The sequence below is a fragment of the Clarias gariepinus genome, chromosome 7 (assembly GCF_024256425.1).
Source record: "Clarias gariepinus isolate MV-2021 ecotype Netherlands chromosome 7, CGAR_prim_01v2, whole genome shotgun sequence".
NCBI classification, from domain to species: Eukaryota; Metazoa; Chordata; class Actinopteri; order Siluriformes; family Clariidae; genus Clarias; species Clarias gariepinus.
Window position 1 is genome coordinate 19,164,175 of NC_071106.1, and position 27,395 is coordinate 19,191,569.

Consider the following 27,395-nt stretch of genomic DNA (forward strand, 5'->3'; position numbering starts at 1 on the left):
GTGAAAATGCCTCATTACTGCCAGAGGTCAGAGGAGAATGGCCTGACTGGTTCAATCTGGCAAAGGTAAACAGTAACTCTTAAACTGACATGTCAAAGCATCACTGGTCGCACTTGAACCGTGAAACAGCACCGGGCGACACTCCTGTCATTGAAGATTCACATGGACTGACTAAAAGTAAACGATAAAAGATCGAAAAAACATTGCCCAGTTTGATGAGTTGATTTCTGTGTAGATGAAAAATTTAACTCCAGGGGAAAACCGAGATCAACATCTATATATACAGAGAAGGCCAAAGAAAAATTATAGAACAGCTTTACAAAACACAAATGACAACGTTCGCTTTTCAAACTGTTTATTGTTGGAACCACTGGCAAAATTGGAGCATGCACAGCTTTACTCTGTTGCAGGAGCAGGTGCTGGAGCCTTGACCTTCTTAACCTTTCTAACCCTCTTTACCTTGGGCTTCAGCATTTTTGCCTTAATCTGAAAGTTGACAAAAAATATTAAGTTTAGCTTCACCTGAAAATGTACAAACATGCCACATGCAATTATACAAAAATACACACCTCAGGTTTGTGCTTCAGGATGGCATGACGGCGTGCTGTCTTAGCATAGGGATTCAGCTTCATCATTACTCTGAGATTCTTCAGTGGGTTCTTCTTGTGAACTCTGCGCTGAATCTTTTTGCTACAAAATGACACGTTCATGTTAGATTCACAATTAAAAACAGAAGCCAACGGCTTTAACTTAACCAAATGAACAGCGTTTGTGTGCAAAAACTACAAGTCATACTTGGGGGCACGAAGTGCTTTCTGGATTTCCTCACTCTGCAGGAGTCTTCCCAAATCTGTGTTGGTCATCTTGTGCATTGGCAGGCTAAAAAATAAATACATTTTAATGCAAGCAGCAAAGAAAGGAAAAAAAAAAAAAAACCAAAAACTTGTTACATTAAACAGACTCAGAACTTCAGAAAAAAATCATTGGCATTCATAAACACGGACCAGAAGTAGAAGCTCATCATTGCAGTTTAGAAAGTCACCCAGCAGGAATTCTAAGGAACAGTGCTTGTTGAAACGAAACTTACTTGTAGTCCACCTTGAGTGAGGAAGGTTTGCGCCAGGTGCCATACAGGTCATCAAGCTTGCGGAAGGCACCCTCAGTCCAGATGCAGAATCGACCAATGTGACCACCTGGGGCAAGCTTTAGGAGGTTCAGCTTAGTCACACGCTGCAGTGTAACACCTACAAGCACAATGTTTTCATTAAATAGATCATAATTAATTAAGTTCAGCAGCAGAAACTTGTCATTCCAGCTAACTTCCAGAAGTGGAACTCATCACAGCTGTTTATCAATAATGGTGACCAAAACACACCTGGGATGTTTCTGAAAGCTTTTGTGACACCGTTGTCTTCGTTGTAGATGATGCATGGCCCTTTGCGCTGGATACGCCTGCGGTTTCTCATTTTACCCTTGCCAGCACGCATGCGTTGAGAGGCGTAAACCTGTCAGGTGGAAGCATAAACCATGAAATGTCTGCTAAGGCACAGGTCAAAATAATTGTAAGCGGTCAGAAATAAGTGTCACCTTCTTGATGTCATTCCAGGCCTTGAGCTTCTTCAGCAGAAGCACAGCCTCCTTAGTCTTCTTGTATCCCTCAACTTTGTCATCAACAACAAGTGGCACCTCAGGAATCTCCTCAATACGGTGACCTAAACAGAAACAAGATAAAAACAAAAAGGTTACAATTAATGGCCTGACTTCTGTTAAATTTTATGTTCTCAGTCTTCGAAAGGGAGGCACCAATATTTGACACAGCCCTTCTGCAAACTGAGGATAATCTAGCACTGTAATGATGGAGGTATGCAAGTAATGCAGACATCCTCCTCAGTAAAAACAGTGCTCTTGCACACTGTTGTAAAAGCACTCAGGTCAAAAAACATTAAATTGTTTCATCTTTGCTCACCTTTGGCCATGACAAGAGCAGGAAGGGCAGAACCTGCCAGGGCAGAGCAAATGGCATAGCGCTTCTGGGTGACATTGATCCTGCGGTGCCAACGGCGCCAGGTCTTTGTGGGCGCAAACATACGACCACCACGACACATCTGCACTATAGTCAAGGCAAACACACTGCATAAAAAAAAAAAAAAAAACTAGTCTTTTTCGGAGTAGCTCAGATTCAAGTTTCGTCAATCTCCAGCGGAAGCATATAACAGCAGGCAACTGTCACTTCACGCTGAGTAGGACGCAAATTACACCATCACAGCAAGCATGTAGAAGACACTTCTGTCCATCTCAAACTTTAGGACCCTATTTTAGCAGTGTAAGGATACGTTTCCGAAGGCTCCCTGGCCAGAGCGGTGGGTACCACCACCACGCACTCTGGGGATACGAGCCACAGCTCTGCCTGTACCCCAAGACTCAGCACTGGTCTGGTGACCTAAGAGAGAAAGGGAGGGGGAAAAAAAGAAAAAGTTAAAACTAAGCACAGCACAGATATACGACAACATCTCATATCTAACAGACCTGATCTAAAAATTTAAACACAGCAAAGTTCAAGTTTAACTTACCAGCCAGTTCACTGACGGCGTAGGGCTGGCGCTTGTTCTTGCGCATGTTGGTGTGCACAAAGTTTACCACATCTGGGCGGATGGGAGCAGTGAACACAGCTGGCAACACCACGTTCTTGCCTGAAGTCTCTCCCTTATCGGAGAAGACCGAAATCAACGGTCGGGCACAAGCCTGTCAATAAAACATAACATATAGAAATTACATATTAAGGTTCACTTGACATTGATAATATTGTAAAAATTATCATTTCACTTCTTGCTCAGTCTTGGATGTCTTCAACCCTCTGTGTCAGCATTAGACAGCAGGCAACCGTCACTGATCACAGAGTCAGACGCAAATTACACCATCACAGCAAGATAAAGAACGATACAGATACAATAACTTCACTTAATATCAGCTAAACACTAAAGTGACTACAGCGTGTTGAGCTTCATCTAATATCAACCAGTGTGACTAAATGTTAGCCAGACAACAATCTGAAAGTTAGCCTAATGAAGATCATGACTGTATACAATTGTCACGACGAATCAGACAACACTCAAATATTAAATAGATTGATCACAAGGGTGTTGAATCTGTAAATAAATGCTTGTTATTTATGCTACGCGGCAAGTTAGCCATAAAGCATAAAGCACACATCACACGTGTTTCTTGGCCAAGCAGAGCACAAAATGGCCGCCGTGTCGCTGTAGCCCCGGCTTGTCACAAACCAGCCTGAGCGTCTCACAAAACCCGCACAATGTTTCACAAAACGTGGAATGTACGACACGAGTCACTAGAGTAAAGCAATGCTTAGAGAAGCACAAGAACAAACAAATGTCCTTACCATTTTTAAAAGTATTCACGGCTCGCCAGGAACCACGCTCCTAACTCAATGGCGGCCACGGAAGAAAAGGAAGACTGTAGAACTCCGTCCAAACCATATACATCCGAGCTGCGTCACTTCCGCCTCCAGGCTTACAGCTTACTGTTTACTATTAGGTTTGCTGTATTATATCTGAAATTGTCATAACATGATAAATATATTGTGTATAATTACTTAAAACACCAACTAGATTTTATGGCCAGCAAAAATGCACATTAATATCAGGGACTATATACTCTTCAATAGGCTTGGCGGATGAAAGCCGTGTTGCGGAACTACTTTTCAAATTTTCCCGTTTTTTATTTTTTTAGTAAAAATATTATAAAACAATTTTTAATATATTTTTAGTATAGATACAGTATTAAGAATTTAAAATAAAACTTTTAAATTAATATGTAATAAGTTATGTGGACGTGAGCGAACTAGTGACCTATGACCTTGGTGACGTAATGCGGCGGGAAGAAGTAAAATATTTTTTCTTGATTTTTCTTTTCATGAGCGTTGTTTTACAGACACACAATGAGAGCTAAGATTGTTTCGGAAGCTAATAATTTCAACAAGTTCTTGAAGTAAGTCGCTATTATTGTTATTATTTTGTTTCTATGCACGTTTATTGCGTTTAAGCTGGGATAAGGAAAGGAGCTGTGTTATTAGTGTATTAGTTGTGTTATTTGTGTACTGTCAGTACGGTTTACACCTCACCCAAGTCTGTTCATTAATTGTACTAACTGTAAAAGCCTAAGTATTAATAAATGTGTACATTTCTGTATCAGGTCTTGTCAAGATGACAATAAAGATTCCTGGGTTTATCAGGTAACTTTACAAGTGAAGATGATGTTGTTGATTATAATTCATAATAATTCTAATAATAATTCATATTATTGTATATAAGGGTACTTTTTCTCTGTTTATCTGGTGTTGCAGGAGTATATAAAAATATTAAAGCGTAACAATGAACCTCTTCTTAGCATGATTGAAGAAAACCAACCTGCCTTCATCTGTGAGAAAATGGTACGTTAGTCAATGCATTTCTTTTTCACTGTAATTAATTTTTTGTGTGTGTAGTACTATTAACAGCAGATGTTATCACATACCGGCTTTGCAGAACTGACAGCTTTGGATCCTTAAAAAGCAAGCGGTGAGAATGAAAATAACTTAAAATAACATGAAGGAGAACCTTTAAAAGGAATCCGAAAAACCCGCTACTCTGAATAATGGAATTATAAATCTATACTCTTTCAGTTCTGTACACTATAATGATGATTAGTGTTATGTGTGATGAAAGGGCATTGCAATCTTTATTATACCAGCATGCGGATAAGACTGTTCACTGTAAACATTATTATTATTATTATTATTATTTCTTAAGCCTCCACCTGTTTATGAATCTGAGGATACAGAAAGCACAGGAAGCATAAATGAAATTAGTCTTAGTGAAGAAACACCTGTTAAACCTCAAGAGAATCTCATCATTGGTCCTCTTCCACTCAGTGTCAGCAGAGCGAGGTGAGTGAGATATTAGTGTACCATTTGTTGCTCTTTAATTTGGTTGTTTTGATTTAACTAACAGTTTGCTTTTACTGTAAATGTGAGCTTTAAATTGTCGTCTCGTTGCACAGAGAAATATTGTCCTGGTACGCCATGTCTCAGAATCCAAACATGTCCCAGGTGGACGCTCAGGTCCTGCATCCTCTCTGGGTTCGTTGTGACATGCAGGACCCTGCGAACACATCCTGGCTGGGCGCACAGACCGTTTACACTGGCAACAAGGCCACAGCAGTTAAACTGTACACGGCCAGCTGCCAAGGTAACGTCGCATCCTAAAGCTTACAGATTACAATTCAGACTGAAAACAGTCAAATACAGGCTGTCAGACTAATAAAGTGATTTTTTTCAATTTGTATGTTATTCAGGATCATCAGTGGATGAGGCCTCGTTTATCACAATGGATCAACTGAAACAAGAACACCAGAATAGACACCATTCCTCAGCGGTACACACACACAAACAGACAAATTATTCGTGTTTTTTTTTGTGTTATATAAAATACCTATATTATAATATACATATATCTATAATATAAACAGTGTTGGGTGTAACTCATTACAAAGTACCAGTTAGAGTACTTGGATTACTTTTTTGATGTAACGTGTTAGGTCCGCCATTTAAGTACTCGGTTATTTAGTTATATTTTAAAAAGACAATTTATGTAATCCGTCAGCCAGACAACAGTCATTCCCAATCCGTTAGTGTGTGTGAAAGTCGTCCTACAAGCCCCGCCCCTGATAACCGGCCCCCCCGTTATTCCTGCTGTTAGTAGTTAACAAATTAATGGCCAAACTCCGCTAAGTGATGATGGTAGAATAATTATAAAGGTTTTGACTAAACCAACATGCATGTTACATAATCTTATTAGAAGGTAATGCTGTAATGTAACTGATTAATGACAGTAATTTTGTAATGTAATTAGTTACTTTAAAAAGTAAGGTCCCCCCAACATTGAATATTAAATATTAGTTTTTTATTTTTGTAACTGCAGGTGTTGACAAAAGGATGGGCCACATACAATCTTTTTTGCTCAGTGATGGAAGAGAGTTTGCTTATTGATTCTGAGAGCAACATAACAGCTAATTTCAGCTGGAACAATGTCGAGAGGATGTTGGAAACACCACCCCTGTCATCTACAGTTACACTGGTAATCCTACACCTTTTTTCAAGCAATAAGCTCTCTTTTATTAATAATTCAGTAAAATTGTGTGTACTAGGGTTGTGCCGATAGACGATACTATTGTCTATCGACGATAGTCTCGTCTATCGACGATAGTCAGCTATATGAACGATACAGATGTCGCCATTAAAAACCCACGTTTCAAGAAAAGGAATCCCGTGACTTGCCACGGCTGCGCACGGCAAGCTGTGAAAATGCCCTTCATTACCTGTATGGGGCAGTCGTGTTTCAGTCTGAAGTATTGTGTGTCTACTGAAGCCGAAAATGTGTTCTCTCTCCTAGTCACCCATTGACAGCAAGCGACAGAGCTCATAAACGTGTCGAGCTCAAACTGTAAATACTGATATGTATTAATTCTTCATTTTCTTCTCTTCTTCAATGATGATACTTCTTCGACGGCGCTTTCTTCATTCAGTATAATTATTATTAGTAGTACTGCTCCGAATTTATTATTGTGATTTTTCCTTATTATTATTGTAACGCACCCGCGCGTGTGTGCAAAAAAACTACAATGAGGTATGATATGTTAGCCTAAAACAATTGTTTTATTGTGTTTATGCGCTTTAAATATACACTAAACAATAAACACTGCCTTGTGCAAAGTGAAAGTGAGTTGCGCGTGCAACTTTTTGATCAAAAGGCTGATAAACGCGTGCGCAGATATGAGCAGATTTATTGATAAAACAACAGACATGAAATGAAAAAAATAACCACAAAAATATGTACTACTCTCTGAATACAACGCGACAGCACGCAGAATCCCTGGGCTTTGACTACTATCGTGTATCGGCGATCTTACAGGCTGACGATAGGACGATATGACAATGGGCATTATCGCGCAACCCTAGTGTGTACCTACTAAACTAAGCATTTCTGCAGGATTTTCATGCATGTCGGTTTTCTTCACATTTGTGTGCTTATGTTGAATTCCAGTCACATTGTAAAACATTAACTGGTCACAGCACGGTTGAATTGCGTTTGATGATATGCACAAAACTTCATAAAAGGAAAAATTTTGCAGATTGCATACCATGCGTATTACCATATAGTAGCTTGTGTGAGAGCTTGTAATTATGGTTTTTAGTAGGTTTTAAAGTTACAAAGGTCAATTTTATTATTAATCTTTGGTTGTATTTTTTTGAGCCACAATATGAATCCTAGTCACAATTTTTCATCACTATTTTCACAATTACTTTTGCAGTCTCTTAAACTTAAATATCTATCTTTTTTGTGCTAAATGAAGCATATCAAGGTGGCAGCTGGAGACATCAGGAGTCTTATGTATCAGACCTACAGAGAGCTGGAATTCCTTCTGGTACGTACATACATATAAAGACACAGTGTTGTATGAAGGCAAGGTTGAGTTAGTTTTGCCTCACAAGAAGTTGAAATCACACAAAAAAAATCCCTAATCACTAGAGATGGCATTTCACATATTATTAATTAGAAACAAAATCGTCAATACCGATTTTTTTTTTTTCTGTAATTTACAACTCCAAACCAAAAACGTTGGAATGGTATGAAAATTAAAAACATTTATTTAAAAGTTACCATTGACCGTTATGAAAAAAAAAAAGTTGTTTATTATATGAGAGTATTTATTATTTAATGTTTTACCCCTTGAAGGTGGTATATTTTTACCACATATTTTAAAAAGGTTGGGACAGTAAAGCATGTACACACAAGGACAAAATGGCTGGTACCTTTCATTTAAAGAAAAGAAAAACCTTCTTTGGTCACTAAAATAACTTGAAACTAACAAAAAATAATAATAAATAAAGATGTACTGAAAATAAACTAATAGACATTGCTTTTGTATGCCTACAACTGTATGCTCCATTTAAGCGTCAGTGGACATAGTGCTGATGTGTCTTGCCAAGAAGTTCAACTTTTTTCTCATCTGTCAATATGTCAATATTTTATCTAATCTTGTCAGTGAATATTGGCACATTCTAGTCTCGCATTTATGATTTGCCTTCAACAGTGGAGTCCTTTTAGGTCATCTTCCATTAAGTCCACTTTGCCTTAAACTGCAGTGGATGGTGTGATCTGACATTGATGTAGATTGACCTTGGAGTTCACCTCTTCTCTCTTTAAAAGTTGTTCTGGGCTCTTTGGGTACCATTCGTATTATCTGTCTCCTCAATTCGTCATCAGTTTGCATCTTGCGGCTACTACCATGAAGGTTGGCTACAATTTGGCTACGTTTGAATAATATGTGACACTGAGATCACAGGAACATCAAGCTCCCTGAAGATGTTTTTATAGCCTTTACTTTAAACATGTTTTTTCATTTTTCTTTCTAATCTCCTGAGACAGCTCTCTCCTTAGCTTTTGGTGGTCACATGTGGTGCACACCATGATACCAATTAGCACAGTGACTACTTTTCACCCTTAAATAGGCAGACTGACTGATGACAAGTTTGAAGACACCTGTGATGATAATTGCAGGACACACTTTAGTTTAACATGTGCCCATAGTCAACTTATTATAAATCTTTCCTAGAGGCACCATCATATTTGTCCAGGCCAGGTTCATTCGTTTTTTTAATGCTTCTTTTGAACCACAATTTAGAATTCTGATTTTCATTAGTTAATTTTTTTTTTTTTTAATTATTATTCATTATTAGTTATTATTCCTTTTTTAGTTTCATGGTATTTCAGTGACTGTTATGGGTTTTTCTTTTTTTAATAGAAGGGTAGCAACAATTTTCTCCATGTACAGTATGTACCACTTTGTAACCTTGCCATTCTTCTATACTTAAGAGAGGTTTAGGGTCTGTCTGCAATAACATACCGTACAAGATAATCACTGTTCTTTGCAGTTTTTATTTTAATTTAACTTATTGTCCAAACTTTTTCTGCTTTGGGGTTGTGTAATAACATAGAAATTATAACCATGAAGGTTGTATATGAAAGCATTTTTGCTCTCCAGAATTTGGCTGAAGGCTTAAGGACAGGGGAGATAGAATGGTTGGAGCCACTGGAGACACAGTCTGCTGTGGACCTAACCCGAGCACTTATTGAAGGTAATTCTTCTCATCCCTGTTATAGCAAATAATGACATCATCCCTTATGCTTTGTTACACCTTGTTTTTTTTTTCTGTCTCTTTGTTCTTAGAGCTGGAGAATGTTGCAAATGCAGTCCCGGGCCAGAATGTTAAAGGATCTGAGGTACAATAGACAAATACAGTAATAGAAAAGTTTAAATTCTCCATACAGAAAAGACCAATATACTATACACATAGATATGTTGGTTGTTCTGCAGAACCAGAAGAGCAAAAGTGACTCTCTAGTGGGATTAGGCTGTATGTTAATAGAGAGAGGAGACCTGGACTTCACTGAGCAACTTTGGGATAAACTAAGAAGAAGTGAGTGTTAGTTGGGATCTCTGAATCCCAAAAATAAGAATAAATCATACAATATTTTCTGATATAGATTTTGTCCCTGGTAGGTGTGACCTCATATCAGGACATAACCGACTCCTTGAAATTGGTCATCAAAGCTGTGCGGTTTGGGCAGATTAAACCTTGGGTATGTCATTTACTACGTGTCCTGAAGTATTTAAAGAAGTTGTTGATTTTATAATGTTTATCTCAGTGTTTTTTCCCCCCAAGAATTACTAAATATTCTTATTTCTTACCTTTCTTTCTTCCCTTGCAGTCAATGTCTTTGCTGTGTTCAGTGCTATATAAAAAGTGTTGTGTTTTGCTTCACAGGTCCACAGGGACAGCAGTAGCTCTCTGAGTAAACTCATAGTGCAGTCGTACCAGCAGCAGGTGGACACGGTGCCTCTCACAGGCCTCACTCCGGCCATCATGCTGCTGGAGCTTGGCCTGGACAAGATGAGGAAAGACTACATCAACTACCTTGTTGGTAATAATATTGTTTAGTTTTACAACAGTTTTTAAAGTCTGTAAAGGAAATGGTTTACTGTGAAAGTATTATTTTTTTTTTTTTATAGTGTACGGGGTCCCTCAGCCAGGATTGTTTTATTATTGTTTCTAAGACAGTACAATCCAAAGACATGCAGATTGGGCTAATTGGTATTTCCAAATTCCTGTAGTGTATTTTTCATGTTGAAGTGTATATACATTTTTGGGCCCCTCTGTAGATCTGTCTAGGAGCTTTACTAAATACTTTTTAGGTTCATAGGTTTAGAGGCTTTAACTTATCATAGTTCAAATAGCTCAAGTCTGTCAGTTGTTAATTAATAAGATTTGGATATTGGAAATTAGTAGAACAAGCAAATTAAGCTAATTTGAGTTGAAAGTGATCTCCAAATTTTGGCAAGGACATTAAGTAAATTTCAATTAGCATTTTCATATACAGTACAAGTTGAGTGCTTTATAAAAGTCAAGAGATTTAAAAGTTGATTGATCATAGTTATTTTTGTAGTAAACAGGTATGCATATAGATTGATTTTAATAAGATTTTAATATTTAACACTATATTCGCTGTAGTGTGTAAGTCTGAAGGCCCTGCGCGGCTCTGTTTATAAGATAAAGCGGTGAGGACGATGAGTGTGAGAACTAAACTTACTGTAAAGACATTTTAAGAAGGTTGTTGTTGAAAAGCCCAGTGTAAATTTTTAAGTTAATAAGTAGTGTAAGCATTGTCTTTTTTTTTTTTTATAACAAAAGTGTCTGTGGCTTCATGACGCTTTATTTTAGCCTGTGTGCATTTAACAGCAGCTGTCTGAGAAAACTCGTAATGAAATTATAGTTACCAACAGAAGTTAAATTATAGATGTTGTATTTTGTTCTCACAGGAAACGAGCTGACAACTCTCAACCATCTGGTAAGAATGCCACTTTTCTAAAGCATGAAATATCCCTGAGATACTAACATGTGAATAAGCTTTACCATTCAGTGCTGTGTTAATGCATGATGATTTTCAGAGTTACTATATCTCCAGTGAGGTGGATCTACAAGAGCAGGTGATCAGACTGAGGAAACTGCACCACCTTCTGGAGGTCCTGGCAACCTGCAGCAGCTTTCTCAGCTTGCCACATGAGCGTCTCTTCTTCTTCACTCAGTCAGGAATTTGCTCCTATGTTCTTGTATCCTCTTGTTTCTGTAAAAACTTTGTTCATTTTTGATGGCTGTTTTTTTGCCCCCTCTTAGGTCATGTTTGCAGTACTACAAAACAGCACCTTATAACGAAGAGCATGTGTTTCAAATGCAAATCAAACCTGCACTGATCAGTCACTTCTATCATACGTACGTAAAACCCTGAACTAATTCAGTTTTGTACAAAATAAATAAATATATATATATATATGAATATGCCTTATTTCTACTTTAGAAATATTCTTACACAATTTTTCACCCATGGCATGTTGGAGAACTACTCAGTTATAAATGATCTTCAAGTCTGCTGACTATATTAATAAAAAACATTCACGATTAACAAAACATGTAATTTGACCATGCTTTTGCCTAATCCGTTCTATTCATAGAGAGCAGCCCGCTTCATGGGGAGTGGAGGTATCTAGTGGGCAGGGGTCACGAGAGGTGAAGACTTCCTGGCATCTCAGTGATAAACCTCTAGTGGATCATTTCAACTTTGATTCAGGTGAAATTCCCAGGAAAGCAGTATCTATTACTTGTTTGTTCTTCACCTGCATGAACCATGCTCTTCACATGATTGAAGCCTTTTTTCTAGCTGAAAGAAAAGTCTTTTAACCACTCCACATTTCAGATGTGCCACTGGAGGGCTCAATGAATGGAGAGAGTGAAAAGACTGCATACTTCAGAACAATGGTGTGCTGCAGTCTGGCCAACTTCAGTTAGCAGGTCAGACATTCCAAATGTGACCTTTTATCTTGTGTATTAACGTGATGTGAAATCGGAGATTCTGCTAAAACTATTTATTTGTCTCAAATGACATTATAAACGGGGATTGAATTGTCATAAACAAACATTTAAAGCTCTTAATTTTCATTTGCTTATGAAATTACTGTATATCTGAAAAATGTTTGACAGCACATCTCACACACAGTGAATAAATGCATTGTGTTATGGGAAAACCAGGTGAAGTTCAATGCAGCTGAGCTCTGGCTAATCAGGTCCATAAGTATTTGGTATTTTTGCCTCTGCTGTCTCAATGAATTTTGGACAATTCATTGATAAGCTGCCTGATGCACAGTTTCTTTGTTATTTTATGACGAGTTAAGAGGATAAAAAGGCCTGGTGTTTATTCCAAATGAATATGAATTTGGCAGCTATTCATGGAAACTCCAAAAGGCAAGTCAAGGAGGTCATCATTAGGCTGAAAAAACTAGACAGACCTTACAGAGAAATAGCAGAACCTTTAGTAGTGGCCATTAGTGATGCGCGGGTCGAGTATTTTTCCAACCTGTGGGTCCTGCTTTTATGAAATTATTTGGCCCGCCCCGCACCCGTGACCATTAAATAGACATACTAGCTTAGAACCGGTCCCAAACATTAGATTTAGCAGCCTGACATTTTTTCTTTTAATGATGTAAATTCCCGACCTCAATTTCTCCCGCACCTCGTCTTCACTTTTATTACTTTGTAACAAGAGTGTATGAATACGTTAGGGTTTACCTCAGGATACAAACCAATAATAACACTCAAGAACAAAAAGTCCAGATTAGACTTTGCCTAAGAAAAAAAAAGTTTCTGATATGGCGGCACTGTGGCCTCACACCTCCTCTATGTTTCATATTGTTGCTCACTGCATGTACACCATCACAATAAATTTGAATGAAGCAATTAAGATGTGATTGAAGTGTAGACTTTCAGCTTCAATATATATACACTATCAAAATACACCTCAGTTATAAGAAAACATACATTTCACCCTAAAGTAGAAATTTCTGAATAACTCCAGAAAGTAGATAAAACATCAGTTGTTAAAAGTATTTTTATTTTTAAGTATGCATTTTTCATTCACGGAATGTTGTGCTTTAATCAAGTTATGTACCACACACTGAAAGCTTAAACGTAATAGATTTGTAATGGATCTAACTACTTCAAATTGGCAATGATGTGCTGCTGCGTGTGCTGATATTGACACTACAGATGGGAGCACAGAGTTGTAATGGTTGAATGCTAATAGACAATGGGGAAATTTAGGTCATAGAACAGAACTTCTTAAATTATTCAGCGATAATTTGACCAGTTGGTCAAATGCTGTGACTTCAGTTCTTAAAGTTCTCATAACCTAATCAATTAGAAAATAATTTTTATCATATGAAGCCACTACGCATGCAAAGATGTTTTGATGTGGTGTATAGTATAATCACTCAAACCTTGGTTTAAGAAGTATCACATTTAGCTTGAGGATATTCCTAGCTACTGTATGTAGGTTTTTTTGTTTTGTAAAATAGGGTAGACCTTTGAGCACTGTCTTAAGTATGTATGTGGTCAGTCCTTGCTCCTTTGCTAGGTGCGTTTCCGAAGGAGAAACATGAGAAAAAGTGCAGAGATGAGGATGCAGAGGGTGCATACAGTGGGGACAACTATCTCAGTTACCATCTCCATGTGGCTGGTCAAAGGATCTGAAATGATGATAAAATACAATGTCACTCAAGAAAACAATGTAGTGTGTTATATACCAATTAAACTAGCTTATAGTGCTCTGCTAGCATAGTGTTCTATTTTATCTTTTTTTTTAAAACATGTAACATATCATTATACAATTTAAAATAAGTTTGCATTTGAAAGCTAAAGCACTTGAAGGGGTGGATACTTTCTTCAGATATCTATAAAACATTTTTGTTTGAGGGTGTGTGCATGATGTCTGACGGCTTACCATGAATAAGTCTTAAAATGTTGGCAGCTGTATTCCTTTGTTCTTCTAATAAAAAGAAAAAGTGAGCTTAGGCTGGAATTATGGCATTAGAACACTTTGATGATGTAAAGAAGTATTAGACTTGGTACAGAACCTATTACTTATTACTGTGGATATAACAGCAGAGTAGAAGCTGTTCACTCATGAAATATCTTTTGGTCTTATCTAGAACCTTATACCTGTGTTGACTTATGAACATGGTTATAGTCATGTGCTTATACTTTACCCTGACTGGAGAGGATTCTTTAAAAAGTAGGTTTGAGGACCCAATGATTTACACAATTTCAGTATTTTTAATTAGTAAGAAAGGGTTTTGTAATAATTGGTGTTCTCCTCTATGGTAGTTTCTGAAATACATAAATGACCACTTTAATAGGAACACTTGTACAGCTGCTCATTCATGCAATTATTCAAACAGCCACTCAGGTCAGTGTACAAAATCACACACACAGACATCAAGATCAAGTCTTCATGTTTCATGTTCACATCAAACATAAGTCAAGTCAAGTTCAAATTGTGATATCACTTACTTTGAACAATGTCAAATTACTTTTCCCCAATCTTAAGTCCAGTTTTGATGAGCCTGTGGCCATTGTAGCCTCAGATTCCTGTTTTCTTGTTGTTGAAACCCATTCAAGTTTTGGTGTGTCATGCATTCTATGATGCTTTTTGTGTTTACCAAGGTTGCACAGAGTAGTTAATTTAGTTACTGTAAGCTCTGTTTTCGGTGGTACTCTACATAAGTAGTGATAGTGCATGGAAGTAATCTCTCCAGAATACTCCAAAAAAGTTGAGACAGTATAGAAATTGGTAATAAAAATAAAAAAAAGCCATCTGTAAAGTTGTTTCACTTTGTACTATGTTGAAAACAGTACAAAATATTTGATGATTTACCATGTGAATTAAATTGTTGAAAATATGCACTCGTTTCAAACTTGGTGGCTGGAACATGCTGCAAAAAGTTAGGATAGGGCTAGTTTAAGATAAGAAATCTTATCTTACTTCTTAAGATAAGAAGTATACAAGGAGTTTCAAAGAAAGGACTAATGTGTAGCCTCCCACAATAGGGCAACTACTACCACTCAGTCGGGAAGTTTCCTCCGAACCACGTGATGCCAGCCAACCGCATCTTTTCGAACTGCTTGCTCACGCACCATTGGGGGCGGCGTAACACACTCGGATGACAGCACTATCCGCTTCTTCCGCTTGCGTGAGCTCGCAGACGCTCCTGATTGGCTGTAGAGCCATAATTAATGTGGGAGCACGAAGTACCTTTTATCCCTCCCCTCTGTGAGAGCTTGGGCAATCAGCTCTCTTTAGACCTCTGGCTGCGAGAGGTTACAGCATCACCCGGGAATCGAAAATTGCATATCTGTGAGGGCACTATTAATGCAGAAATTTTAGAGCAAACCATGCTGCCATGCAAACACCATTTTTTTCTAGAGACATCCAGCAGGACAACGGCAAACCACATTCTGCTCAGATTGGACCTGCATGGCTGCTAAACACAGAGAACAGGTGGTAAACTGGCCTGTCCTGAACTGTTCCCAAATGAGAATGTGTGGCACATTATGAAGCGAAGACCTGCATAATGGAAGAATGGGGGGAAACTCCCAGTAGCTAAACTTGACCAACTTGTGTCTTCAGAGTCTGAATTTGTAAAGTTTTATTAACAGAAATTATGTTACACATTGCTAAACAGTCCCAACGTTTTTGGGGAAATGAGTGCATACTTGCAACAAAAATATAATCCAGGTGTTAAAATGTCAAATAATGTCTTCTTGCAGTGTTTTCATAGTTCAGAGGGAATGGACTTGACAATTAACACCCCTTTGTTTTTATTACAATTTTCCATACTGTCATCTTTTTTTGGAACTGGGGTTGTACTTGGATATATCTCACTTTCTTTTTATTCTGTCAGGTAAGGAGTACACCAGTGCATTAAAGTACATCTTGTCAATTTAAGACAACTGCTCCACTAGCATAATGAGCCATTCAGCTCATTTTGATGTTTCACCAGCTGCCAAAAAATCCCAGTAGACCCGTTAAAATGTCAGTTGCACTACATTGGCAAATTCACTGACTTCGTTGACAGCTGTTTTTTGCTATACTGAACAATTGAAATAACTCGTAAGGTCCTGCTATTAAAGGATGGAACACAGTTCTCAATTATTGTCAATGGATGATGTTCCCGAGTATGAATAACTGACTAAATTTCTGAAGCTCAATAATGCTGTGTTGGCTGAAGCAGGTTTTGCCCGGTGCATACCTAAGAAAAGCTTGTACCCTTAAACAGATAAACTGTAGTTTTTTTTATTTTTTATTTTTATAAACAGTCAGAATATGAATAGAAAAGCAGCTTTTGTAAATCACAGTCACTTGTGATCAGATTTACTCTGTCAGCTCAATCAGTTAAATTATCAACTTCTTTGCAGTCCTGGGCCACAGTTTTAATAATATTAATAGAACCGTGGTGTAACTTGTGTAAGAAAACTGTTTGAATAAGTAATTATGATGCAGTTTTTGGCGGTCTGGCCCCCCAGGCCTATGCTGGCTAAAACCCCATATTTATAGAAGCAAACCACACAGTTTTTTGTTTTGTTTTGAGAGGACAATGCAAACAGCTTGCCAAACCAAAAAGAGCACATTCAATTTGACTTATACACTAGTTCCAAGGTCGTCATCCACAAGCCAATCATTTGGTATCTCTGCATGATCCCTATTTTCTTATGATTCTCTATTAGCTGGAGGGGCAAACAAAATAGCATGTTGTTAACAAGTTAAGTCTTTTAAAGTTTTCTGTCTCATCCAAGCCTCTGTCAATCTAATGGTCTTCTGGGCTTGTATGGCAATTCTCATCTAATCTAAATCTGAATTACAGATAAATTGTGATGGATTATGGCTATCATGTGGGCTTTAGAAAAACGGATTGGTAAGGAAGTTTTATGTCATATAAAATTGCCACTTTTCTGTTTATTAGTTTACACTTCTCTCTACAAATGGATATTGTTTCTTGTCCCAACTAATCCTTCTTCTCTCCTTTACTAGTTTTGTAGATGCACTAACCTGCAGCCAGGAGCTGGTTACTAGATGAACACATCTCTACAGCCTTTCTCTTCCAGTTTTCAACCTGCCAATGGCCATATGAATCACACATTTTATTAGTATCAGTGTGTCTCTCTTCACCAGTTTGTCAAATTTTACATTAGAGATTCAAAAATCATTACTGGTAAAAATACAGATAAAAACTACATCTGTTAGTCTTTGTATATATTTTTGTGTCTTATTATACATGTAAGTATAAATAACTCAGTATATTTGTAATAAATGCATTTGTGGTGTGAATGTCTCAACTATTTAATTCCTTTTAAAAATCCAACTGCAAGTTCTAGCATGTTAGTTGATTAAAGAGCACAGAAGAAACAGCTGGTACCTCTCGGAGATTAGGGAATCCGTTGGAGCTGATTATTCGTTTATAGTACTGAACTGAGGCTTTAGGGTAACGAGTTTTATTCTTATTCTTAAAGTCTACATAATACAGGCCAAATCTCTCAGAATAGCCTTCATTCCATTCAAACTTATCGAGCAGAGACCATGCAGTGTAGCCCTTCACATTTACTCCATCTCTGATGGCTGCAGGAAGCAAGCAAAACCAAGATTATTTGGCTTAAATAGTATTCCAAAAATATTTTTGATTAAATAATAAGCTCAATCACACACCTTTCAGCATCTCATTGATGTAATTACTATAATACTGGATCCTCCAGTCATCACACAACTCTGTGCACATCATTTTCTCAGAGACTCCGTTTTCAGTGATGTAGATGGTGGGGTTCCCATACTGGGTCTACAAAAGAAAAAAAGTCATTACCAAATATCTGACTATTTCTTCTGTGGTAATACTTACAGTTATAGGCAGAAGTTTACATACACCTTAGCCAAATACAGGTCCATCTCAATAAATTCGAACATCATTGAAAAATGTATATATTTTAGTTATTCAATTAAAAAAAGTTGAATTCATATAGATTCATTGCACACACTGATATCTTACAAGTGTTTATTTCTTTTAATTGTAATGATTTTGCCTTACAGCTAATAAAAACCCAAAATGCAGTATCTCTCAGAAATATAGAATATTGTTAAAAAAAAAAAAAAAAAGGTCCCTTTTGGAGACTCATGGTGTCACACTCTAATCAGCTAATTAACTCAAAACAGCTGCGAAGGTTTTCTGAGCCTTTAAGTGGCATCTCAGTCTGGTTCAGTAGGCTGGCTGTTTAGAGAGTGCTGTATCTAAGCTATTCCAATGTTAAATAAAAGGACGAATGTGCTACAAAAAATGCGCAAGCAACAGAGATAACAGTTGCCTTGACAGGATTGTGAAACAAAGCCCATTCAAGAATTTGGGGGGAGAAGTGGACTGCAGCTGGAGCCACCATGCACAGATGTTTTCTGGGCATGGGCTACAACTGTAACGTTACTTGTGTCAAACAACTATTGAACCAGAGACAACGTCAGTGGCGTCTTACCTGGGCTAAGGACAAAAAAGTAGTGGTTTGGGAAGCCATAACATCTGCTGGTGTTGGTCCACTTTGTCTTATCGGGTGTAAGGTCAGCATAGCCGTCTACCAGGAAATTTATAGCACTTCATGCTTCCCTCTGCTGACCAGTTTTGTGGAGATGCTGATTTAATTTTCCAGCAAGACTTGGCATCTGCCCACACTGCCAAAAAGTACCTGGTTTAAAGACCATGGTATACCTGTGCTTAATTGGCAAGCAATCTCGTCCAACCTAAACCGCTTAGAGAATCTATTAATCGAGTATTGTGATGAGGAAGATGAGAGACATCAGACCAAACAACACAGAAGAGATGAAGTCCGCTATCAGAGCAAGCTGGGCTTCCATAACACCTCAGAAGTGCTACAGGATGATTCCTTCATGTCACGCCGCATTGCTTCAGTAATTCATGCAAAGGGACCCAGAATTCATGTTCATACTTTTCAGTAGTCCAACATTTGTGTTAATTTATTTATTATATATATATATATATATATATATATATATATATATATAGTTGAAATAAAAGTAAAGAGAAGGAATTATTTCAGCTTTTATTTCTGTCATGTTCCCAGTGGGTTAAAAGTTTACATGCACTCAGTCTTTGGAAACATTGCATTTAAATTGGGTAAAATGCTTCGAGTAGCCTTCCACAAGCTTTTAAAATACGTTGCTGGAATTTTTGGAATTTTGGAAGTATGCTTGGGTTCATTTTCCATTTTGAAGACCCATTTGTGACCAAGCTAACTTTTTGGCTGATGTCCTGAAGAGTTACTTTAGTACTGTATGTCCACATAATCTTCCTTCCTCATAATGTCATCTATTTTTTTTTAAAGTGCATCAGTCCCTCTTTGAGCAACGCACACCCTAAACATGTTGCTGCCAGCAATGTGCTCCAAGGCTGGGATGGTATTCTTTGGCTTGCAAGCCGATGGTGATTATGGCCACACGCCAAGAAGTATGGTCTTTGGCCCCATTTACAGCTGTAAAGCATTATGCAGTAGTTTACATCTGCAAATAGAAGCAGGAGCTTCTTCCTTGCTGAGCAGACTTATAGGTTACATTGATATTGGTCTTGTTTTACTGTGTATATATATATTTTTGTACCTGGTTCCTACAGTACCATAACAAGATTCTTTGCTGTTTTCTGGGGTTGATTTGAACTTTCTGTATCGAGGTATGCATCTCCCTCCTGGGTGGAATGGTGGCTGCGTGGCTCATTGGTGTTTATATCTCCTTGTACCTCCAGCTATTTGGAAGTTGATGAACTAGACTTGTGGTGGTCCACAATTAGTCTTGGATGTTTTTATTTCGATTTTCCAATGATGTCAGGCAAAGAGGCACTGAGTTTGTACATAGGCCTTAAAATACATCCATAACAATAATTTAAACATAAAATAAAACAACTAGCATATCAGATGCTTTAAAAGTGACTAAAGCTTCTAAAGCTAATCTTCCAGGCAGTTTAAAGCTGAGTATCTTGTATGTAAAATTCTGATCTGAATTGTGAATTGTGATATAGTGAATTATAAGTGAAATAATCGATCCTTAATCAATTGTTGGAAAGATTACATGCATAAGGTAGTAACTTCACACTAACTAGCTATTAATTTTTTCTGACTATGAAGAACATTATAGATTCATATTAATGCACATTTTAATTATTTTATTTCTATAAAAACAGCTTACTGTATATATAACCTTGCTTTTAGTAATCCGTCATACAATCATTGTGTGTGATTAGTGATACTGTAAGGTGAAGTTTTCTTTAAGAATGCATCTTGCATGGAATGCTGCTTTTTGTCTTATAAACTCATATTAAGAGATAAATCAAAAGCTGCAGCTGGAACTAATGTTTATAGCTATTTTTGGAAATTAATTGAATGAATCAATTTTAAATTTTATTTATTTTATATGGTCTGTTTAAAGAATATGCCATAATATGGAAATGGTAAACATTTAGGATCTTCAGACGAATTAAGCTGGAATGGCAATAAGGTCAAGGAGTTCAATAAATTGGATAGCAATTAATAAGTGACAGTTCTAAACAATTTCATGACGCACCTTAAGGAAGTTAAGCAGACGCCGGAAGCCCCAAGGCACAGAGTAGAGCCATTCAGAACCTGGATCAGGCCAATGTGGATCCACAAGCTCAGCCAGGTCTCGGTCTGTATAGTAGAAGCTTGTACTGTCGGGAGGGCATGTCTTCTGAGTGATGTAGCGTGTGGTGAAGTGCCCAACTCCTAGAAAGTCACACGTGCCTTTAATGTAACCCTTCTCCTGAGAGGAAAAGGTGGGAAGTCGAGATATTCTCAGGCCCTGCTGAGAACTCTTCCTACCTGAACACATGTTAAGCACAGATATTGTATTTATTTATTAAAATGTATAAATTTTGTATTCAAAATAATTGAAGTCATAATATTGCCAGAATTACAACTATTAGAAATTATTTATTCTTGTTCTAGCTATACAGAGAGACGCAAAAGCCTGGATCACTGGCAATTTTTTATTTCTATGCTGAATACTAAAATGTGTCTTAATGTAGCAGAACTGATGTTACATGCAGAGATAATTTCCTCATTTAGTACAACACTTTTTCTTGGCCAATTCAGACAGACTATTGTCTGCTATTTTAAGTTTTAAAGACATCTTGGGTCTGAAATTAAATGAACAATGTTAAAATGGATCCAGAAGGATTCAGACTGTGCCTGCGGGACAACTTGTATGCTCAGACAGCACGAAGATGTCTAAATGTACCTATGAAGTCCTTCATGACCTGAGGGTAGTCTCCATGGAAGATGGGTGTAGCAAACCAGCCCATGTAGAACTGGACATATCTCTCAGCAGCCTCTATGTCCTTTGGGTTGGTAATATCCACTGGCTCTCCCCAGTCTCCAGACAGTGAAATTCCCACCAAACCTGCAGCAAGAAGCATATTTCTTTTAAATATAGTGAGTACATGACAGAGGTATGTAAAACCTTCATTTGAATTTGATTACCCTTTTGTTTGCTTCGCCACTGACTATCATAGGTATGCCAAACCTTAGCATGCGCCTGGGGAGAGAGGTTTAAAATCATTACCAACAGATAACACAAAAAATATATACAATATAAAAATACAAAACTATCTTTATCACGGAGTCAAAGAAATTTAAGGTATTGATGTATATGTTTTCTAACCTTAATGATGTGGTGAGCAGCCTTGTAAGCCCCAGTGCCTTTGAGTTTCAGGCCTGGAGCATGTTCTCCTGTTTCATAGCCCTCTACTGCCACTGACTAGCATGCAAACAATCATGTGTCACTAAAAATTCAAGTTGCTTTCATAGGAAGATAACTGAATAGGAAAGGGCAATACCCAAGGGTTATTAAAAGTGATCCAGTGTTTCACACGGTTTCCAAATCTTTCAAAGCAAAGACTGGCATAATCATTAAAGTAATTGACCATGCTTATGTTCTGCCAGCCTCCGAATTTCTCCTGCAAAACCTGTTAAAATGGAAGAACAGAAACAGCTGTTGGTTTGTTATATGATTAAACAAATAAGATATTACATGTTGATTCAAAGCCTTTACTGTGAAAGCACACCTGTGGAAGGTCCCAATGATACAGGGTCACAATAGGAGTGATTTTATTTTTCAGCAGTTGGTCAATAAGGGAATCGTAGTAAGTAAGTCCTTTCTCATTAACATACTCATCTGTAAGCATTCAGTCATTAGAATCAAGACTTAACCACATTCCACATAACCATATTTCATATATATCTTTTTATTAAGAATCATCATCCTCTTACATCTGATCCCAGTTGGAATGACCCGAGGCCAGGAGATGCTGAAGAGATAGTGATTCAGATTGAGTTCTTTTATCAGGGATACATCATCCTACACACATAACAATAAGTGTTTTTTTTTTTCTACTGTGTGGTTAAAATCACGGTCAACACACTAACAATAGGATGTTTTTATGTAACAATGTAATAAAAAAATTAAACATTTTATTTGTGTTAACCTTAATTTTGTAGTAGCCTTCACATGAGTAGTCTCCTGTATCGTTAAAGAAGATTTTTCCCTTCTTATGACAAAACACATCCCAGATACTCAGTCCTTTGCCATCTTTGTCCCAAGCTCCTTCTGTTTGGTAGGCTGAACTTCCGGCACCCCACGAAAATCCTGCCCAAAGGACTAGTTCAGTCTAAGATAATCATTTGCCAGATTGAGCATTAAATCTAAATAAACAAATTAACAGATACTTCTGCTTTTAAAAACAAAACTATATATAAAAAGTATGACTATAATATCTTTCCAATATCTACACAGCTATGTTGGGTCATGTGGCCTGGCGTGTATCCAAGAAAATGTACGGCACAAAGTCAGGGTACAACACTAAGGCACTATGCCGCCTTAAATTATACCCTTCAGATCAAATAGACAATAGTTTGTTATTATCTTTAAACTAAAATGACAAAAGATTTAGGGATATCATAGCTAAAACACTATTTCATAAGCCTGTCACCCATAAATGACACCTGTGTGTTTATTGCAATGTTCATTATCCAGAGCAAACATTTAATTAATTCAACTTATACCAGTTGGAAAAGTGCCATAATAGAAGGAACCATGGTCGTTCTTTGTCCAGTCGAAGTCCTCAGCCGCAGACACACACAGCACCAGCACAAGCACATGGCAGCAGGACAGCATGTTTTTCCTACACACAGCTTTAGCACTCTGCAGTTTCTTTCAGTAGCCCTAGAAAATCAGAAGTGCCTACACAAAAAATACAACCAATAATTGCCTCAAGTAATTTCTCCATTGCTACGGAACCCAGCATCCACTGATTAACCTCATGCTTATCAAAACCGGTTGACACTTAATATACATTGTTTAGATCTCAGAGGACCCAGTAACTATAATGTTCAAGTAATAACAGCATCATTACCTTAATGTCTATTAATGTGCATAGAGATCTCTAAGGTAACTTTCATCATAATTAAACATTAATTCGACTTACTTCCACATTTCCACACCTCTTACCAGATTGGCATGGATCCACAGCAAAATCCAGGGATCACAATTATTATATCTTATATCTTTATCTAATATCTTGATTCACATCAAGCTCCAGCTCTCGACACAGCCTGGTTGGCAATCTGGAAGCATTCAAAACCCAATCCTTTAGTGTGAAGGTCTCATGACCACATTGTAGACCCAAATACCCTCCTATTGAAGCTCAATGGACTGTGATATGATTTTGCAAGGGTGAGCAGATCTCTTACAAACTGGGGTTTCACTGTGTAAGCAAATGTAATGTAAGGCTTATATGTGTTTACTGTAATAATGGCTGCAAATTATTTTTATTTACATATTAGTTTGACACTAAAATGTCAATATAAGTAAGAAATAACACAAAAATTAGGTCAAATAATAGTTTTATACTATAGTCATTCACCTAACAAACAGTCATACTTTTATGAGGTAGGTCTAGGACACAAGTTTAACAGAGTCTGATTAAAGGGTGCTGTTATAATCCTGTTACAGAATTGAACAGAGATATAAAAGTGCATTTAATCTCCCTGTGCATTTCTTCTTTAACATTTAACACTGTTCACATATATTTATTTACTGTAATACCTTTATCCTTTGCACAAAAATAATAGAATCGTCAATCATACATCAACTCAGATATTCATTCAATGTTAGTTACTGTCTGAAATAAACAACTAGAAAGAAAATGAAAAAGCAGACATGGATTCCAACTTCTGTATTGTGCTTAATTAATTTAAACCACTGTACTAAACATATACAATATTCTTCATGGAGTACAAAAAGACATCACTGTACAGTACTGTCTCATCAAGAAATGACCCATGCGCATGCATTACATACACACATGCATGCATTCACTCTGTCTCTCTAAGTACAGTACATTTAAAAAGTACCTCAGGCACCGCTCAACTAAAATACAAATGCTATGAAGTCAGCACAGATTTAGATAAGTACATTCAACCTGGATGTACAGTCATCTGAAACATTAGCTACATGTCACTTTTCAACAGAATGAATGAAATTCAATAATGGAGCAGGCTTACATTTACAAAAGTGACAACAGTGTAGGCTTAGCCTTGTATACAGTACCAAAAAGATGTTTGCGCTTCTATGCTTGCTAGTTGCTACACATCATTTTGTTTTTATCTCAAGTTGTCTTTTACCTAGAGTTAATAAATTATAGCATCACCTTTAGACAAAATACAGAAACAACCTGTTAACAAGCACCTTTTGGCATGCCATTTTGCTCATTACACACCTAACTGATAGTCGTAGACAGTTCACTTGTGCTAACTAAGAGTAAACTCAGTAGTCGTCATCATCTTCCTCTTCCTCAAGCACCATGTCGAGATCATCCTCATCATCGTCATCATCATCATCTTCCTCTTCCTCCTCCTCCTCCATTTCATAGTCAGTGGGAGCACCTAATATTAGCTTTGTCTGATTGATCTCTGTCTCATTGTCTGGGTTGACCTCAGCCTGCATTGAAATACAAAAGTCTTTTTTAAATTAAAATAAATAAATAAATTATGCGGTAGGTAGATCAATAAATAGCTGGAGTGGGGGGGGGGGGGGGATTTTAAGGTTTGTTTACCTCAGGAGGAGCAGGATCACTTGGGCTCTCCTCAGACTGAGCATTGATCAAGGACTTTAGGGCTCCCTCTTCAAACTAGTCGAAAACAATCAAAGAATATACAGTGAATACTTTGTAATGGAATAGCCTGTAACAGATATTTACCTATTTTTAAAAGGTCTGGCCAAATATGATTTTTTGCTTGCACAAATGTCAGAATAATTACCAACTACAAATGAACAGTGAATACATTGCAAAAAATGACCATAGCATATAATCGGAGGATTCATGTTTATATTATCAAATCATTCAGTGTCTTTTCTTGCCCTGTTAATATGAAAACTATTATCCTGGAAGAGATTACTCCCAATAGGACAGGAATGTTTTTTAGTCAGATAAACTTTGTAGTGCACTGACTTCCCTTTTAAGGCAGAAGTGACACCCATAAGGCCATTGAGCCACATGCAACCAGATAAAAAATATAATCTGGCCCAACAAGGGAATTCAAAATCTGCGTTCTAAATTAAAATTATCATGTGGCCCAAAACTGAATGATTATTAAAATGTTTTTATATTCCAGAAAGAAAAAAATACATTATATACTGAGCTACTAGCAAAACTGTGCTAACGATAATTAATCATTCATTAAGAAGCTATACATTTGATATGCTACAACTACAGTTCTTTCCAAAATAACTACTTCACGAATTTAGCCTCAGGGGTGAAAACTTACACACATTTATAAGTTGTTAGAACTTGTATCTTGAACACAGGCATGTGGATGTGTTTTTAGTCTAGTAACCTGATTTTACGTCAAGACCACTAGACTAAGATTCGACTATGGGCATTTACCTAAAATGTAAATCCCCTGCTCAAAGGGGACATTTGGATCATAATTTTATGTTGTGTGTGTATATATATATATATATATATATATATATATATATATAAGAAAAATGCATGCACTTCAGCCTTACCTTTAGCCTGTTGAGCTGATCTTGCAGCATGACTTTGATTTTCAGAAGAGTCTCCTCTTCTTTCTTGAGCTCCTGCAAGCGACTCAGCATGATGGAAGAGTGGATGTATTGCCTTCCTGCACATCAGACTACAATAAGCACAAGACTGCACATTTACTGTGATTAAATCAAAAAAATAATTTAGTAAGGCAAAGTGAGGAAAATGGATACTAAGGGAAATGCAGATCAGACAATGATTTGTGAAGCACAGCTTATATACAGTGTAAAAAACGATTTGTGCAGATATAAGAAGCTGATATGTTCTTATTTAGATATGTGTTAAATGAATACATATTTTCGTTATGTAAAAAATAACAATGCAGACCCACAGTGCGTTCCTGCAAAGCTTGTGTGAGCAGTGCAGTTACCAATAGCAGTTACTTTATTAAGACAGCGCCAAAAATATAAATTCCATATATTTTCCTTGATATCATCATTAATTTTTACCTCAGTTGAAATTCAGTTGAATGTTTGCGAAGCTCATGAGGACAATCGGTATTAGTTAATCAACTCAAGCTAAAGGCTAGCCAACGTGCTAACAACAGGCAAAGAGAGTCCTCAGCTAACTGCAGGCTAACTGCCATTTAGCTCGCTAGCTAACATTAAAATAAACGCTTTTAACATGTAAACTTGGCAATCACTCGGCATCCACTGTGAGAAATATAAAGGCTAATATGTTACATACACCTGGCGACACTTACTCTATGTTATTTCAGCGTGTAGAACAGGCATAATGGTGAGAAGGTGCTCTGTGTTTGCCCATCTACTCGAGAACATTCGCGTGCACCGTTCTATGACGGGGACGCGCTCAAGGCACGCGCGCTGTGTTTAACGCCAGATAGCTGATAAAAGACAGGCGGAATTAAGTAGCGCCGTATAGGGCTTAAATCAAACTTCACTCGGGGACACAGACACGAAACACTTGCATAAACATATATGAAACTTTCACACATACATATATTCGACTAACTGCTCAAACAACTACATACGAAATGCGCGCGCACATACCTACACTGTAAAGCCGAATAAGTTGGCAGTTAGATATTTTTTTATGATGTTTCCAAGTTTAAGTAAACAGAAATATCAGTTTTTAAGTTTGTTGTACCCATTCGTATTAATCGTTTTTACGTGCATTATTGAGTAGCCTAACTCATACTATTTAATAGCAATTATCATTTTTTTGTTGTTGTTGCAAATCAAAGAAATTGTTGTTGGTCTTTCGACTGC

The 27,395-nt window shown here is 37.2% G+C and overlaps 4 protein-coding genes and 4 non-coding genes across 11 annotated transcripts; 1 reads left to right on the top strand and 7 right to left on the bottom strand.

The window, feature by feature from the left end:
* Positions 1-338: 338 nt before the first annotated feature.
* rpl4 (ribosomal protein L4) lies at positions 339-3,540 on the bottom strand. The gene is made up of 10 exons (XM_053499740.1): positions 3,398-3,540; positions 2,571-2,742; positions 2,334-2,440; positions 1,967-2,105; positions 1,588-1,712; positions 1,376-1,505; positions 1,088-1,244; positions 796-879; positions 570-690; positions 339-486 (listed from the first exon to the last, which is right to left on the bottom strand). Exons 1-10 carry the CDS (start codon positions 3,398-3,400, stop codon positions 397-399), a joined length of 1,128 nt encoding a protein of 375 aa, XP_053355715.1. The 5' UTR covers positions 3,401-3,540; the 3' UTR covers positions 339-396.
* LOC128528390 (small nucleolar RNA SNORD18) lies at positions 958-1,029 on the bottom strand. Its single transcript, XR_008360940.1, has one exon. It is a non-coding gene; the product is annotated as a small nucleolar RNA SNORD18 (small nucleolar RNA).
* Positions 1,774-1,905, bottom strand: LOC128528396 (small nucleolar RNA SNORA35). Its single transcript, XR_008360947.1, has one exon. It is a non-coding gene; the product is annotated as a small nucleolar RNA SNORA35 (small nucleolar RNA).
* LOC128528394 (small nucleolar RNA SNORD16) lies at positions 2,171-2,268 on the bottom strand. Its single transcript, XR_008360945.1, has one exon. It is a non-coding gene; the product is annotated as a small nucleolar RNA SNORD16 (small nucleolar RNA).
* LOC128528395 (small nucleolar RNA SNORD16) lies at positions 2,828-2,925 on the bottom strand. Its single transcript, XR_008360946.1, has one exon. It is a non-coding gene; the product is annotated as a small nucleolar RNA SNORD16 (small nucleolar RNA).
* A 351-nt stretch (positions 3,541-3,891) lies between the features above and the next one.
* zwilch (zwilch kinetochore protein) lies at positions 3,892-17,315 on the top strand. The gene is made up of 20 exons (XM_053501014.1): positions 3,892-4,005; positions 4,210-4,249; positions 4,361-4,447; positions 4,806-4,942; positions 5,056-5,243; positions 5,350-5,429; positions 5,976-6,131; positions 7,408-7,479; positions 9,100-9,193; positions 9,286-9,338; positions 9,433-9,535; positions 9,619-9,698; positions 9,884-10,040; positions 10,936-10,964; positions 11,065-11,201; positions 11,291-11,386; positions 11,626-11,741; positions 11,868-11,962; positions 16,867-16,917; positions 17,034-17,315. The coding sequence occupies exons 1-18, from the start codon at positions 3,956-3,958 to the stop codon at positions 11,957-11,959; spliced, it is 1,767 nt and encodes a 588-aa protein (XP_053356989.1). The 5' UTR covers positions 3,892-3,955; the 3' UTR covers positions 11,960-11,962; positions 16,867-16,917; positions 17,034-17,315.
* On the bottom strand, positions 13,399-22,183 carry lctlb (lactase-like b). Its single transcript, XM_053501015.1, has 8 exons — positions 22,126-22,183; positions 21,898-22,026; positions 21,723-21,818; positions 21,542-21,596; positions 21,300-21,461; positions 20,607-20,881; positions 17,706-17,832; positions 13,399-13,692 (listed from the first exon to the last, which is right to left on the bottom strand). The coding sequence occupies exons 2-8, from the start codon at positions 21,985-21,987 to the stop codon at positions 13,577-13,579; spliced, it is 921 nt and encodes a 306-aa protein (XP_053356990.1). The 5' UTR covers positions 21,988-22,026; positions 22,126-22,183; the 3' UTR covers positions 13,399-13,576.
* Positions 22,184-23,987: 1,804 nt separating this feature from the next.
* snapc5 (small nuclear RNA activating complex, polypeptide 5) lies at positions 23,988-26,986 on the bottom strand. 4 transcript variants are annotated; one of them, XM_053500742.1, is made up of 4 exons: positions 26,870-26,986; positions 26,130-26,245; positions 25,174-25,248; positions 23,988-25,058 (listed from the first exon to the last, which is right to left on the bottom strand). In XM_053500742.1, the coding sequence occupies exons 2-4, from the start codon at positions 26,217-26,219 to the stop codon at positions 24,885-24,887; spliced, it is 339 nt and encodes a 112-aa protein (XP_053356717.1). In that variant the 5' UTR covers positions 26,220-26,245; positions 26,870-26,986; the 3' UTR covers positions 23,988-24,884. The 4 variants fall into 4 exon arrangements, with proteins under 4 accessions (XP_053356717.1, XP_053356716.1, XP_053356720.1 ...); XM_053500741.1 differs by having other exon boundaries at positions 26,130-26,257; positions 26,870-26,967; XM_053500745.1 differs by lacking the exon at positions 26,870-26,986 and adding an exon at positions 26,616-26,791 and having other exon boundaries at positions 26,130-26,257.
* Positions 26,987-27,395: the final 409 nt, after the last annotated feature.

What these genes read in the sequence shown, in the direction of transcription:
- zwilch (XM_053501014.1), top strand. Translation starts at nt 3,956, where the DNA reads ATGAGAGCTAAGATTGTTTCGGAAGCTAATAATTTCAACAAGTTCTTG. An exon ending in GTACACGGCCAGCTGCCAAG is followed by an intron (nt 5,244 to 5,349) that starts GTAACGTCGCAT and finishes TATGTTATTCAG; the next exon opens with GATCATCAGTGGATGAGGCC. An exon ending in CTACATCAACTACCTTGTTG is followed by an intron (nt 10,041 to 10,935) that starts GTAATAATATTG and finishes TTGTTCTCACAG; the next exon opens with GAAACGAGCTGACAACTCTC.
- lctlb (XM_053501015.1), bottom strand. Translation starts at nt 21,987, where the DNA reads ATGGTCAATTACTTTAATGATTATGCCAGTCTTTGCTTTGAAAGATTT. An exon ending in GTGGCGAAGCAAACAAAAGG is followed by an intron (nt 21,462 to 21,541) that starts GTAATCAAATTC and finishes TTCTTGCTGCAG; the next exon opens with GTTTGGTGGGAATTTCACTG. An exon ending in GGTCATGAAGGACTTCATAG is followed by an intron (nt 20,882 to 21,299) that starts GTACATTTAGAC and finishes ACATGTGTTCAG; the next exon opens with GTAGGAAGAGTTCTCAGCAG.
- snapc5 (XM_053500742.1), bottom strand. Translation starts at nt 26,219, where the DNA reads ATGCTGAGTCGCTTGCAGGAGCTCAAGAAAGAAGAGGAGACTCTTCTG. An exon ending in ATCAGCTCAACAGGCTAAAG is followed by an intron (nt 25,249 to 26,129) that starts GTAAGGCTGAAG and finishes GTTTTCGACTAG; the next exon opens with TTTGAAGAGGGAGCCCTAAA. An exon ending in GTGATCCTGCTCCTCCTGAG is followed by an intron (nt 25,059 to 25,173) that starts GTAAACAAACCT and finishes ATTTCAATGCAG; the next exon opens with GCTGAGGTCAACCCAGACAA.
- rpl4 (XM_053499740.1), bottom strand. An exon ending in CCTGGAATGACATCAAGAAG is followed by an intron (nt 1,506 to 1,587) that starts GTGACACTTATT and finishes TCCACCTGACAG; the next exon opens with GTTTACGCCTCTCAACGCAT. An exon ending in TCCTGAAGCACAAACCTGAG is followed by an intron (nt 487 to 569) that starts GTGTGTATTTTT and finishes GTCAACTTTCAG; the next exon opens with ATTAAGGCAAAAATGCTGAA.